Source organism: Rhamphochromis sp. 'chilingali' (assembly GCF_963969265.1).
Source record: "Rhamphochromis sp. 'chilingali' genome assembly, chromosome: 12".
NCBI classification, from domain to species: Eukaryota; Metazoa; Chordata; class Actinopteri; order Cichliformes; family Cichlidae; genus Rhamphochromis; species Rhamphochromis sp. 'chilingali'.
In genome coordinates, this window is record NC_137939.1 from 5,860,111 (window position 1) to 5,874,453 (window position 14,343).

A 14,343-nucleotide genomic window follows, 5' to 3' on the forward strand; every position below is an offset into this window, starting at 1 on the left:
AATAATCTACCTTTTCCGGCTCTTCAGTCTCCTGACAGTATTGGCAAGTTTCTCATTTCAGCATCTCGTTTATGGCCTCGGGACAAACAGAATTCATGTATTTAACTGACACCTTCCAAACAACAATGAAAAGTTCATCGTTGCATAAAGATGGTGGCATTTCTCTCAACGTATTTCTCTCAGTGGAGAGCACAGGGAAATGAGTAAAACTACATGAGGTAAAATTCAGTTAGTTTTTCTTTGGAGAGAAATCATCACAGTAAAACGATTTGAAAATTTCCCTCCAGCCATGAGCATTAAAGAATTCATGAAATATTCAAGCCTAGTTGCAGATATTTGTGTTTAGAGTGGCTATACTATTAAGTGTTCCTTGGAGCTTTGATGTGCCATTATTAGCTGCGTGCATGAATGACTAAGGAATACTAAATGTTCATTCAGTAGGTTAATCCAAATATTCTTTTTTCCCCCATTGCCTTTCCAAGGCTTAGTGGGGCATTCATTAATTTTGTCTGTAATTATCATTTTACCATTGGCTCAAAAAGAAGTAGAATCTTTTAAATCCCCCTCAACATTATGAGCAGCTTGTGAGCCAGAGGCGTAGCGTTTGTAATAAGTCCTGACTGAACTTTATGAGCTGGCAGTCTTTCTAGTTTTGTATACTACAAGTAATGATGTATGATTAACTGAAAAAATCTTGGAGACAGCTTAATGTCTCCTGAAGTACATCAGAATACACTTAAAGTATATATAAAAAAGTCACTGTGAAAGATGGTCCCTTTCATGAGGTAGACTGTACACAGAAATGCACCAACAATAGTAAATGGACCTCTAAATTCTTTAAAGTGGCAGTAAGCAACTTTTCACCTGTGAGTTTTTGGTTTAAAAACATCCAGCATTACCATTCTAATAAATAGGAAGGTTTGATTTCTTTAAAAAAATGTCAGCTGAATGTTGCCTTTAAATCAGGTGAAATTCTATTTCATGTTCACTCTTGTTTGTTTTCCTGTCCCTTTCTATCACTTACCCTTTTTATCTTCTTCGCTTCTTCCAACAATTGGGTCTTTATTGTTTGACACAGTTACTCTGGTTGTTCCACCTTAAGCTATTTCAGCTACCTGGGGAAAGCTACTGGGAAACAACGAGGGCAAAAGTGAGAATTTAACTTTTCCAACGAAGTTTCTTTTCAGAGTTACATAGTGAAAATAAAAAGCAATCCACACACACACACACACACACACACACACACACACACACACACACACACACACACACACACACACACACACACACAGAGCATCTTTTGACACAGTGCCTGACTATAATGAACTTACAGTGGGGCAAAAAAGTATTTAGTCAGCCACCGATTGTGCAAGTTCCCCCACCTAAAATGATGACAGAGGTCAGTAATTTGCACCAGAGGTACACTTCAACTGTGAGAGACAGAATGTGAAAAAAAAATCCATGAATCCACATGGTAGGATTTGTAAAGAATTTATTCGTAAATCAGGGTGGAAAATAAGTATTTGGTCAATAACAAAAATACAACTCAATACTTTGTAACATAACCTTTGTTGGCAATAACAGAGGTCAAATGTTTACTATAGGTCTTTACCAGGTTTGCACACACAGTAGCTGGTATCTTGGCCCATTCCTCCATGCAGATCTTCTCGAGAGCAGTGATGTTTTGGGGCTGTCGCCGAGTAACACGGACTTTCAACTCCCGGTGCCACAATCGGTGGCTGACTAAATACTTTTTTGCCCCACTGTACCTGATGCTCTTGTACAGAACAGTTATAAGTTACTTCTGTGTTTGAGTTCTCTTTCATTAACTATTAATTGTGTGTTCTTTGTGGCCTTAGACTGTAAGTCAATAAAAAAAAAGGGTTACAAGTCGTGCCTCCACTTACATTAAATAATTATATATTAGAATAATTTAATATTTCCACACTCATAAAAGCGTGCTCTTCACATGCACGCAGGTGTTTTCAGGTATTCTGATTCATCAGCAATGGCGTCATCACATTTTGCAGGTTTTAGAGTAGAAATGTTATGGCTTACTGGGATACGTATATGGAGCAGATCTGTAGCTCGCTTTATAGCAGACACACTGGCTTGTGGTACCACCAGGAAAAACATACTCAGAACTGATACTGAAATTTACTCCATTAAGGTGAGCTTATAAAGTGTGGCACTGTGCATGTTAGCTCATTCTATTAACTTTTCAGCAATGAAATCAGTTTTTACGTAATTTGCATAATTGAACTTTTTTTTTTTTTTAAATTGGCTTCAAAGCCATTTTAAGATTTTGCGTACAATAAATGGCATCACTTTAGAAAATATGACCCATATTATGTATAATAAGTACCAACTAAACATCAGAATGAAACCATTAGCCCACGAATTTGCGGCAATAGCTTACAGGTCAATTCTGCGTAATTAGCAATTTTGGTGCTTAAGAAATACATTTTTTTAGACAATCCTCATTATCCCCCCAAATAAAATGAATGTGTGCATACATAACTCCCGTGCCTTATTGCCTTATCAGCCAGAAACAATAAAACTACAGTTACTTTATACAGATCCGTTCTGCTGTACCCGGATAGGTGATCATGACATTTTGAGGAAATGTCGAAGACCTGCAGCTTGGAAAAAAACGCAGACCAAACCCTCCTGCATCCACCTCTGATGTCCCGTGTGCCAGCGGCGCCGCGCGCGCAGGCAGTTGGAGTCCTCACCGTGTAGACGAGCTGGACTCGCGCATTCAAAAACCAGTTTTAAGCTGCTCGCGAACTCTTTGTGTTCCTTAAACGAATTTACCCAACAACAATTATTTCAACCTCAAAACGTTCACTACGCAAACTACCACCGCTAAGGGCTTGGTTTAAATCCGCCTGCCCGCGGTGCATGCGGGACCATCGGGATATCCTACATTAATGTACCAGTGAGGAGAGCGGAGGACCGAGGTGCTGGTAATTACTCAGACGCTGAAAACACTGGGACCGACGATGAAAAGAGTAAGCGCTTACATTTAGGGTAGTCTGCCTCAAGAAAGGAGAAAGAAAGCAGTTTGGGTGTATTTAGAGAGAGCAACACCCGCACTTTGAAGAGACCAACTAAACTGTAGTCGTCTACTCGATCTGGGGACCTGCTTGGGTGAAGGAGTGAGGAGATGCGCGGTGTATCATGGATATACGAGAAGGGATGAACGACAGCAAACACCAGAGGATATGTATTCCGGTAAGGAAATACATTTATTTACTTTATTCGGTATTCTACGGAAGCTGCAGTATTCACTATTCCCGATACAGTACTGATTATTTCTTATGCCTGTGCTACGAGGTTGTTGTTATCACCGGTCTACAACTTCCACTTCTGAAATAAACCACAGTAAAGTGGAGTAAAGCTGAATATTTTAGGTATTTACCGAAACGTGATGTCAAAGAAACTGCCTTGCTCATTTTATAATATGCATTTGTTTTTGAAGTATCCCATCAATAGTACGGAGCACACATTCACACCCACATATTAGACATTCAGCGCTCAATTGCACAAGTGACGGCATTGTGTCCATGCCATTATTGCCATGCATGAGTTAGAAAACTAACAGCTTTGAAATCCCAGCTGACTGGTGCCATTTCTCATCAGATAAAATCACATTCTGCGTCTCCTAATTGGCCATGGCCATCATTTATACCGTGCAGCTTTTTCTGTGAGGCACAAATCCAGACCATCATTCCTCGTTCATTTAAAACCTTTTGGCAGAACACATTGCCGTCAGTGATCACCAGGGGATTGGAATCAGTCCAGTCTCATCATCTCTCCTTTTCTTTGATTGCACCGCGCTCCTCGCTTGATTGGTTCGGATTGTCTAAAGTCCTTTAGCATCCGACTCTGCTGGAAATAGTTAATCTCGTGAAATCAAGCGTCCATATGTTTCATATGGATCTTCTTTGCTTGTGATTCTGCTATTAAGTAAATTACAGTGCTTTTGCTATTAAATGTATTAGAGGTGGTTTTGATTATTAACTCTTCCCTTTGTCAGTGTTTAGTGTTGCCCCTCTCTTAGGGATGCCTCAGGGGATGCTTCACAATACTGTTTTTGTTTCATGTTGGCATACATTCAACTGCATGTTTGGGTATAGTTTTGTTGATTTTGTTGTTTCCACCGAACTGGAAGTGCAGTATCTCCTTTTTAAACATTTGTATTAAAGTGACTGGAATTGTAGAGTTACTACACATCTCCTTGGGGAAGTGGGCTTATGGCTGGGCAGGTTTCTGATGATGTCACCGGGACAGAAAAAGGAGGAGGGTGAACATGAAGTTCATAGTACCCCGCTGAGCCTGGTCTGGATGAGGAAAGAGGAGTCTGAGTTGGCAAAGACAAAAGTACCGCATGTGCATTCTGATTGGTTCAAGTAGGGGTTGCCTTTTTTTTTATTATTACTTTAACAAGTAAGCAAATCTATTTGGATGAGTCACTTGGTTTCTTTAAAATTCTGTTTCAGTTTTGTGTTTCTGCTGTTCATACTTGTCTCTGAGTTCACATGCAAAGAAGTGCAGACTATGGACATTTTACCTGCAGAGCTAAACTCTTTAGTCTTCATCTTTTATTCAGTTGTCTATGCAATAAGTAAGTGGGACACCAGCAGTGCATAAGCTAATCCGTGTGGACAATATGCTTACCTATTGCATTAAAAAGTAAAAAAACAAAACCAAAAGAACTGACTGCTTGAATTTCTTCTTATAGGAATATTAATAATGACAACTGTAATACATCAGTATTCAGTTTAGTGAAATAACGCAGAATTCTTGCATGTATACGAGAAGTTACATTGACAAGGCGCAGTTGCTCTGAGAACTGGAAGCAAAGTTTTCTGCATTATGAACCCCAATGAAGCAGCAAACAAGCACATTAAAATGACATTTTATATACTAGTTTTAAACATGACAAATCTGTAAAAAGACAAAATTCTGTCAATCTGTGGTTGTGACAAAAATGAGCTAGACATGAACTGTGAGAAAGCTCAGAAAATTAATTAAGTAAATAAGCAAGTTTTTTCAATTGTAGTTTATTGACATAAATACATAATTGCTTATCATTAAAAAAGGAAATATATGTCCACACTGATAAAAAAAAGTGCAAGTTTGTGCTTTAAAGATATTTTCTAGACCAACACTATAATATATGCATGTGTAAAATGTTTAGAAGGGGAATTGGCCTCCTCTGGATGTGATGCAGGTCACACATGGACTGCACAAGTGTCTCCATTCCTGGAGTAGTGCATCCTGCAGCTGTGCAGTGGTCATTCATCGAAGCTACCACTGTTGAGCACATCAACCCAGAATGTCCTAGGCATCTTCAATAAAAGACGTATCCGGACTAACTGCTGGCTAATGAAGCGTCCGGATATGATTGTGATCCTGAAAGTCCTTCACTATTCCCACTGTGGGCAGGCAGGTATTGTCCTTTCTAAACAGCCGCAGGGCGGGGTTCTGCTGCAAGAATGTCACAAGTACAGATGGGAGCACTTCATGTTGGTACCGCTATCATGGACATGCAAACCTGCCATCATGGCAGTAGTCAGGTCAACTTAAGTCAGTCACGGCAAGTCAGCACCAATTACAGTGTTGTGTGACCACTGGCTTGTGAATATCTATCTATCTATCTATCTATCTATCTATCTATCTATCTATCTATCTATCTATCTATCTATCTATCTATCTATCTATCTATCTATCTATCTATCTATCTATCTATCTATCTATCTATCTATCTATCTATCTATCTATCTATCTATCTATCTATCTATCTATCTATGCTTTAAACAATGGTCCTTACGGAGACTTAAAATCTGTCTTAGAGGATCTGTCTTCCTTGCAGTAATAGCAGTTTGCCTTTTCTCCATCAAGGGCAGAAAATTACCTCCCATGATGACAGCTGAGATCAAGCAAGTGCTAAATTAGTGTATTTAAAGAACTATTAATTGGGAGGCTTTTATTATCCTAATTGGCATCCTTAATTGGTAATTTAGTAAAAGCATGTGCACTGGGATTGTCAGCTTGTGCCTAAAAACATTTATAGAGTGTTAAAATTACTTGTAAGAGAAGGCAAGGCAGGTTGATTTGTAGAGTTCATTTGCTCGAGGCAATGAAATTTTGACTCTCTGGTTATAAAACACAAGAAGGCGTTAAGATCTAAAAAAAACATGAGGTAAAATTAAAGACAGTACATAATCAGTACTTATTATCTATCTACATATCTGTTTCCCAAAACCATGTATATATCTTACTAATTTCAGACTTTTTCAATGAATTTGTTTCTATGGGTTTAACCACGTAAGCAGCAATGTTTTTAAGGGTTTTTAGAAAATGTTGAAATGGATTTAGATGCATGGCTCTATTCTCGGTTCTAAATTATTACCACACACTGGCTCATTATGCTAAAATCTGGTCTTGGAGCATGTATGCAAGCAGGGAGAACCTTTCAACATGCTCAGTTGCTCTTGTCACAGGGGAGATTGGAATGAGCGCGTTAGTGGAGCGCCCCTGGTGCGGTCTGGAGAAATGAAAAAGCTGGCATGTGTTATGTCACGCCTGCAGCTTGTGTGCTTAGATCAAAACACTATTAGTCTCTTTGTCTTGTGCCACTATTTGAGGTAGAATCTTGGCTGGGGAATACACTGGCACTTCCTTTGCCTCCTGCGGTGTGCCATTTGTGGGAAAGACGGAAAAAAATATTTGGGCATACATAAAATCTTTAGCTAAAGAAAGTTTTGTTGTTACTCATCATATGCAAATAGATTCTTCTGTGCTTCGTCAACATTGCACTTGTGTTGAATTCTTATACGTAGTACAATAATTAATACAGTGAGAAGTACAGTCACATTTAAATTGTGCAAGGGGCTACAAATACAGATATGGCACCATGTTAAAATTTAGCAAAACCCATAGTGACAATGAAAACAAAGCATAGTCAATATCTACATACCTTTATAAAAATAAAGTAAAAAAACATCTAAAATACATGTAGTGCAGTGAAAAAGTATATTTAATACTTGACAAAAGGAACCTGTGAAAAAGCTAAATGCAGTTTTGAAATAATCTTTTCATTAATAAGTAGGTTAAAAGATCTAAAAAAAAAGTGACACATCAACACACGAAGTCACCGACGTCTGTCAGCTAGGAAAAGGTTACAGAGCCATTTCTAGCCATTACTCACACATGAAGAAAACTAGAGAAAAAGTAGTGAGCCTTCCCAGCAGTAGCCAGCCTACCAAAAATTTAGTATTACATGACTCATCCAGGAGGTCACAAAAGAACCCAGAACAACATCTAAAGAACTGCAGCCATACTTGCCTCAGTTAAAGTCGTGACTCAATAATCAGAAAAAATTGGAAATATGGAATTCATGGGAGAATTCCAAGGAAAACAAACATTGCTGACCAAAAAGAACACAAAAAATCCTGATAACCTCGAGACTGTTGGGTAAATATTCTCTGGACTAATGAGACAAGAAGGTTTGAGTCCCCTTACACCTGGTGTAAAACTAACACATCATCATTATATAATAAGAACATCATAGTAACAGCCATTTATAGTGGTGGTAGTGTGATGGCCTGGCTGCTTTGTTGCTTCAGGATCTGGATGACTTGATGGTACCATGAATTCTGCTCTCTACCAGAAAATCCTGAAGGAGAATGTCCGGCCATCAGTTTTTGCCCTAAAGGTCAAGCTTATTTGGATTATGCAGCAGGACAATGATCCGAAGTACACCAGCAAGTCCACCTCTGGATGACTAAAAAACAAAACCAAAAAAAAAAAATAAAAAAAAAATGAAGGTTTTGGAGTGGCAGAGTCAAAGTCTGGACTTCAACCTAGTTGAAATGCTTTGGCATGGCCTTGAACAGGCCATTCATGCTTGAAAACCCTCTGATGTGGCTGAATTATAACAAAGAAGAGTGGGCCAAAATTCCTCCACAGAGATGTGAAATACACACTGCCAGTTATCATAAAAGCTTTATTGCAGTTCTTGCTGCCAAGGGTGGCACAACCAGGTAGAAGGTTTTGGAGGCATTTACTATTTCACATAGAGCCAGGTAGGTTTGGACAGCTTTTTTTTTCTCTAATAAATTGAATTATCATTTTAAAACTGCATTTTGTATTTACTTGGGTTATCTTTGTCCAATATTAAAACTTGCTGGATAATGTGAGGCACTTAAATGTAACAAATATGCAAAAAGAAATCAAGAAGGGGCCAAAGACTTATTCACCGCACTACTATCTACTCCATTATTAGTGGCACTTGTCTGGGAGGTGCTTGTTAAACTTTGATTTGTGTGTGGTGAATCCAAGAATGCAGGACATAGAAATAATTTCACATTTGCTACTACTACCAGTCTCAAGTTGAGCATCACCACAAAATAAATTTTGAATGACCGGAGGCACTCGGAGCTGTGAGATGAGCCACACGTGCAAGGAAAACACTGATCGAGCTGGTGTCTGCAGATTAAGTGAAGCCACAGCTCAGGTGATTAAAGATGCAGCATTGTATGCCATTCCTCCTGGTCTTGTCTCATTCCTGCAGAGTGTGGGAGTCTGGCCTCATTCATGATTCAGAGCTTGGGGGCCGGGAGGGGCTGGAGGGAGTGCATGTGCGTGTGTGTGGGGGATGCTCTTGCTTCTTAGTGTGAATTTTATCTTCATCTGGACTCTCCAACCACAAAAGGGACCCAGAGTAACCTTCTATTAATATATTTTTAAGCCCTAAAAACTGATGACAGCTGAAAGATCGGGTGTAGGGGAGAGGGTCGAATCAGTTGCCATCATTGTCAAAGTGTGCGGTTTACTGAACTGTAGTCTATGGTTTATAAACTCCAGCTGGTGCTGTCAGAGAACAAGAGGATGAGTGGTGTCACTTTGACAACGCTGAAATTTGGAGGAGTGCTTTGTCTCTACAAATCTGAAGCTTCCCTGGAAGCAGCTGCGTATCCTCAAAAGTAAAACGAAACACTCGGTTTTGCATTCAAAGTTCTTTCTGCTGTTCTCTCATAAGCTCCTTTAAGTCAGAGAAGATTTCAAGTTTAACTCATTAGCTGATTGACAGAAACCAAACAAGCGCGATTTAGTCACTGAAGTAAATTTTTAAGCAAAGATGCCAAATATTTGATGGGCGTAGCTTCTTAAATGTGGGTATTAGCTGATTTTTCCCGTCTTATATGCGCAAATAAATTCCGTTTCCTTGGGTTTTAAAACAGACAAGTTCACTGGGTGGGTGGATGCTTGAGCATTTGGCTGCTGATAAGACTGCTGGTTTGACATACCATATGCCAGAGACACACTAAGGAAAACGATGGTTGGAGCTCATTAAAATTATTGTGGCCATGTGTAATGAACTTGCTAACTGTCTTTGAAATGGTTGCCTTGAAGACAGGGATCTGGACTTTGCCCACTTGCAGTCAGTTGCCATCTTCAAAGTGATTTTGGTTCTTTAAGATGGTGCTACCACAGCAATAAGGTACTCAGTCTGCTATCAGTTTCAGGGGTCAAGTTGGCAATTATTGCAATCCGCTTGTCATAATATGACAATTAACTGTGATAAATAAGTAAAAGACACAAATCTGTTGCTGTCTATATATGGCAAGAATCACACCAACTACTTACATTAAGAGTCCAACCAGAAGCTCATAGTTAAATAAAACAGAGATTCAGAAATTCCTCCACAAATAGTGACATAGTTGCTGTAAGCTGGCAGTTTAACTGTATGATAACATAGGTGCTCAGCAACATTGCTTTAACGTAGGGAAATACAACCAGCTGGCAGATAGCTGAGCCAAGTCGTTGATGAATTATGCTCATTAGTGCGGATTGATTGCAATGTGTTGTCTTAGTCACACAATGATTGGAGAAAGGTTGTCTCCCACCCAGCAACCACTTTCAATTGCCTTGCTATGATATACAGTGATGTAGCTGACTAAAGAAAATCTTGGTGAAGTCATGCCTAAGTTGGTTGATTGGTTACAGAAAAAAAGAAGCTTTTTGTCTGTATTTAACTAAATCTGCCACATTGCAGATTAATTAAATGTAGAGCCTTACTCTTTTAGCTTAAATTAAATAATTTACAAACTCCAGTGTTGTATATTAAAGAATTTCCACATAGTTATTTTATTTCAGTCATAACAACAAACTCAACATATTCTGGCTCATATTTGTATATATTACCAAAAATATAATAATGCAGACTCAATTCTGGATCGCAGTACAATAATTTTGAGTAAAACTGTTAATCAGCCTCATGTCCTGAGCCGTAACAGTTCCTGTTGTGTATCGTTTTCCATTTGATGGCAAACCGTCCAGCTTGGTTTGAACGCGGCTGCTACTCTAGTCTCTTGAGCCTTCAAAGCTGTGTAGAACAAATTTAGACCAAACAGCAAAATATGTCAATTCAGATATTTTCAGTCTCAAAGCTTCAAAACTTTGCAGGGTTTTCTCTTTATCAAAGTAACATGGACGATTTGGTTGGATGAGCTCTTGTCAGCCGACCTGAAAGCTTCAGGCTAATAACTTGACGAGTGACAAGAAGAAGACAGCGCTGTTAGTGAGTGTTTGCGTGTCATCTCACTGCTTGAGAGAAGAAATAACAGGGTCCCCCAGCTGGTACTGGTATAAGGTTATTGTGGCAAATGAGTATGCAAACCATTTCAAATATTCTGATTGGATTTGTACTGAAAAACTGGTTAAGGCATTAGTCAAAAAGAAAGAAACCATACAAATGTGTGTTCTTCATTACATGCACTGCACCTGTTTTATTCTCCTTTACTTTCATCTGCATATGTGCAGTGAGAGGCTGACTTTGCGGCTGCGTTCCATTTAAGTGTTGTTGAGTTTGTGCAAATTGGGTCAGGAAATGTTTAGGCCAGGACTGTCATTCCAGGCCTTGATCATAATCCATTTTTCAAACACGGGCTTTTTTTCCAACAACATGAAAGAGGTTGAAACTTGAAAGGCAAAGTTTGAAAGCCTTCCTTATCATTAACTTTCATCTGATAAAGCAAACAAATGAGAGAATCAATTTGTGATGAAAGTAAGTCATTGGCCTTGTCGCTACCACTTAAGGCCACGAGGCTAATCAATTTGCACTGAATAGGAAGTCAAATGCTGGCCACGACTCAACTCCCCTAGACATCATCTTAGTGCTGAGCTTCTTTGGATCAAAAGGCTTTCTTTTGTCCCTCCACTAACCCTGTTGTCTGATGTCTCGTGTCTCGAGGCTTGCAGCCTAATAGAGATCAAAAGATTGGTGTTAGAGGCCAGCAGATAGTAGCTTTTTTGAATGGGGCCTCTCAGTAGTTCACACATTCCGGTCATGTTCAGTTGTGTTGCTGTCAGGGCAGGATAAATTAATTTTAGATGACCAGACTGTAAAACGTTTAATGGCTGACAAAACAATTACTTGAACATTTTTTAAAAAAACATGAAGTGTTTGTCGAAATGTGAGTGTCAAATTGCAGTGACAGTTCAATCTGCAGCCCGTGGTGACACACACGTTTACTTTAGTAGTCAAATTAAAACTGTACACATGCACGTTACATTAGATGTCGCCCGGACATTGAAGTAGCAATGCGCAAGTGTGCGGCTGGAACTTTTAAAGACTCCTATTTTTTCAATTAAAGACATAATGTTGAGTAATTTATTCAGCACATTTCTCACAATTATTCACTCAAAGGAGGCACATTCCAAAAATATCCAGGAGCCCTTGGAGGGATTTGAAGTGTCTCTGTTTTATTAATGAAAGCCAACATTTACTCCTGACATTTGCATCGTAATAACTGCGAGATAAGTTGGAACTAAGATGACTCTCTAAACCCAATCTCCATAATGAGATTTATAGGGGAAAAGTGTTGCCTTTAATGGTTAAGTACATGCAGAAGGAGGAATAGTGTAGGCAAATGTGTCAGGGACGCAGTTGATATATTCACATAAGCATCAGTATGCTCTATCATGCTTTTCAGCGGTGCAAGGATAGAAGGCGCGCATATAACTGAGAAAGCGTAATCGTTCAGTTGTCTCTGCTTTTTTGGCACGCGGCTCCTGATAGACTACACTGTATGTTCTTATTAATTCCCCCCCTCTCATTTATTTCAGCATGCTTATGGTTTGGAGTCAGAGGAAGCTTTACCATCAGTCAGTTAAATGTTCCAGGGAGAGTCGGTTTGAACAAAGGCAATGGCTAATTTCCCCCCTTCATCCTTTTTCACTCCATACGCAGCCTCACGTACGCAAACATTTATCTGCTGCTTTATCAGAAAGGATCTTGGCTATCACCATGTTAGGGATGTATGTGTATTTAAACAAATAAACAGGCTGCATCATTGTTTATCAGTGACGGGAGGAGTGCGACTTATTCTCATATCACAACTTGTTTGGGACTTCATTTAAGTAAGAAGGAGAGATAAATTACAGTTTAGCCTTTGAGAAAATCAATTGCAAGTCTCCCAGGGGGACTGAAAATGTTTTTGTACTGTGTACAGTCAGCACTTTGTGTCAGACGTACATAATCCCCCTCGTTCAGGCAGAATCCAGGAGCCAGGACGCTACTTTATTACGTGCTAGGGATGTGTCTGACAACCAGCGTGCTTTTTGTTTTGTCTCAGTAAGTTTGAGCACAAGTGAGCAATCCCTTTATGTTTCTCTCGCAGCCATGATCCCTATTATGAAACGTTGAGCACACTTAAGCAAACTCTGCAACAGTGGAAGCCTTTTGTGCACCACAAGATCTGCAGCTAAAACAAAAAGCACCTGCCAAATATTACCTGTTACCTAAAATACGTTTTCTACATGTTAACATTAACTTCTTGTTTTATATGTCACAAACATGGACAGTAATGGTTCTCATGAAATCCATCCAACTGTTTTGAATCGAGATTAGAGATTTTGAATGTTTAATGGTTTCCACCCCTTTGCTTTCTTTCTTCTTCTTTTTTTTTTGACAGAACAACAGTGAAAGTGCTGGAAAGGACAAAGCTGTGATTCTACACACCTGTGATTGGAAGTGAGCTTTTATTGACCTGAGACCATTAAAATGAAGTTGCTATGGAAACTTATAGTGCTGCTGTCATTGGTGGAACGCCTGGCAGGTAAGCCTCCCAAATGTGTATTCTTGTCTTGATGCCTATGGTCTATGTTGAATTCAGAACAGATGGCTCTTAAAATTAAAAGAGAAAAATAAAAGATTTTTTTAAGGAAAAGAGTGCCCAAAGCTTTGAACAATTTTACAAATGTTAGGAAATGTTCATGTTGCTGTTCCTTTCATTGGCAGCTCAAGGCAAGAAAATCGACAATCTCTCAGTTGTGCATAGCAACTATTTCTCTCTTTCTCTTTTTCTTTTGTTTTTTCCCAGGCATTGCATCCTGTTGCAAAAAACAATCAGCCAGGTTTCCATCTCTGAAAGGCAGCCTCTTTCTATCAGTTGAGCGTGCAGTCATTCATTTTAAATAGCGTCTCAATTGTTACCTAAATGAGATCGCGCCGGTCGTAGTACTGGAATCTTGCTTTGTGATCTTGCTTTTAATGAGAAACCTAATTTTCCTCCCTTACAAATTTTTCGGGGTCAAATGGTAGCTCTCTGCAGAATGTCAGAGTTTGAAACTGAGAGCAAGATGAATAAGGGCTTTGTTGCATGAGCACAGTATCTTGAGGAATGAGTAATCTTTCATGTTGCCTTGCTCAAAATCAGCAGCCCCTCCTCACAGCTGGGACCTAAAATAATTAGTGTGCGTGCATGTGTTTGTGACTGTCACTGTGTGAATTTACGTGCACACGCGGGTCTTTTGTTTTTTTCTTTTTCAAAAGCGCGACGGCATGTCGGCACCTAAAATTGCCTACATGGCAATTAGCACCACTTATCACTAATTCCAATACACATCAGTGGACGTCTAATGAGGCTTTCCTCGGGGAGCTGTGACTTGCTATGGGATTACAATCTATACCACAATTCTGGACTGCATATTATGGCCTACTTAGGCATTCTCTTAAATATACAGACAAGACAGTGTCTTTGACATCGATGGAAACCCTGGAAGAGTTTTGATGTCAGACAAACTGCCTACAGGAGACAATTTAGGGCTGCAGTCTGCGCAGTCACAAAATTTGCTCTTGCAATCACGAGCTGCAGAACCCACATTCAGACGTTGCTATTCAAAGCAATTTAACGCTTAACAAAGGAGCAGAGGGCAAATCGTTTCTGAAAAGCATTGTGTTGCACGCCCCTTGCTTCAGTCCTGAGCCTGACATTCACAGTTGGTAACACAGAGTAACTGAGCATTAATATTCAGTGTGGAGTTACA

General features: G+C 39.4%; 1 protein-coding gene across 1 annotated transcript in view; it reads left to right on the forward strand.

The window, feature by feature from the left end:
• Positions 1 to 2,707: 2,707 nt before the first annotated feature.
• The window catches only part of cntn3a.1 (contactin 3a, tandem duplicate 1), an 84,902-nt gene continuing 73,266 nt past the window's right edge, over positions 2,708 to 14,343 (forward strand). The window contains exons 1-2 of the mRNA XM_080898465.1: positions 2,708 to 3,237; positions 12,990 to 13,133. Of these exons, the coding sequence (XP_080754591.1) occupies positions 13,079 to 13,133 (55 nt within the window). The 5' untranslated portion in view covers positions 2,708 to 3,237; positions 12,990 to 13,078. The remainder of the gene's footprint in view (positions 3,238 to 12,989; positions 13,134 to 14,343) is intronic.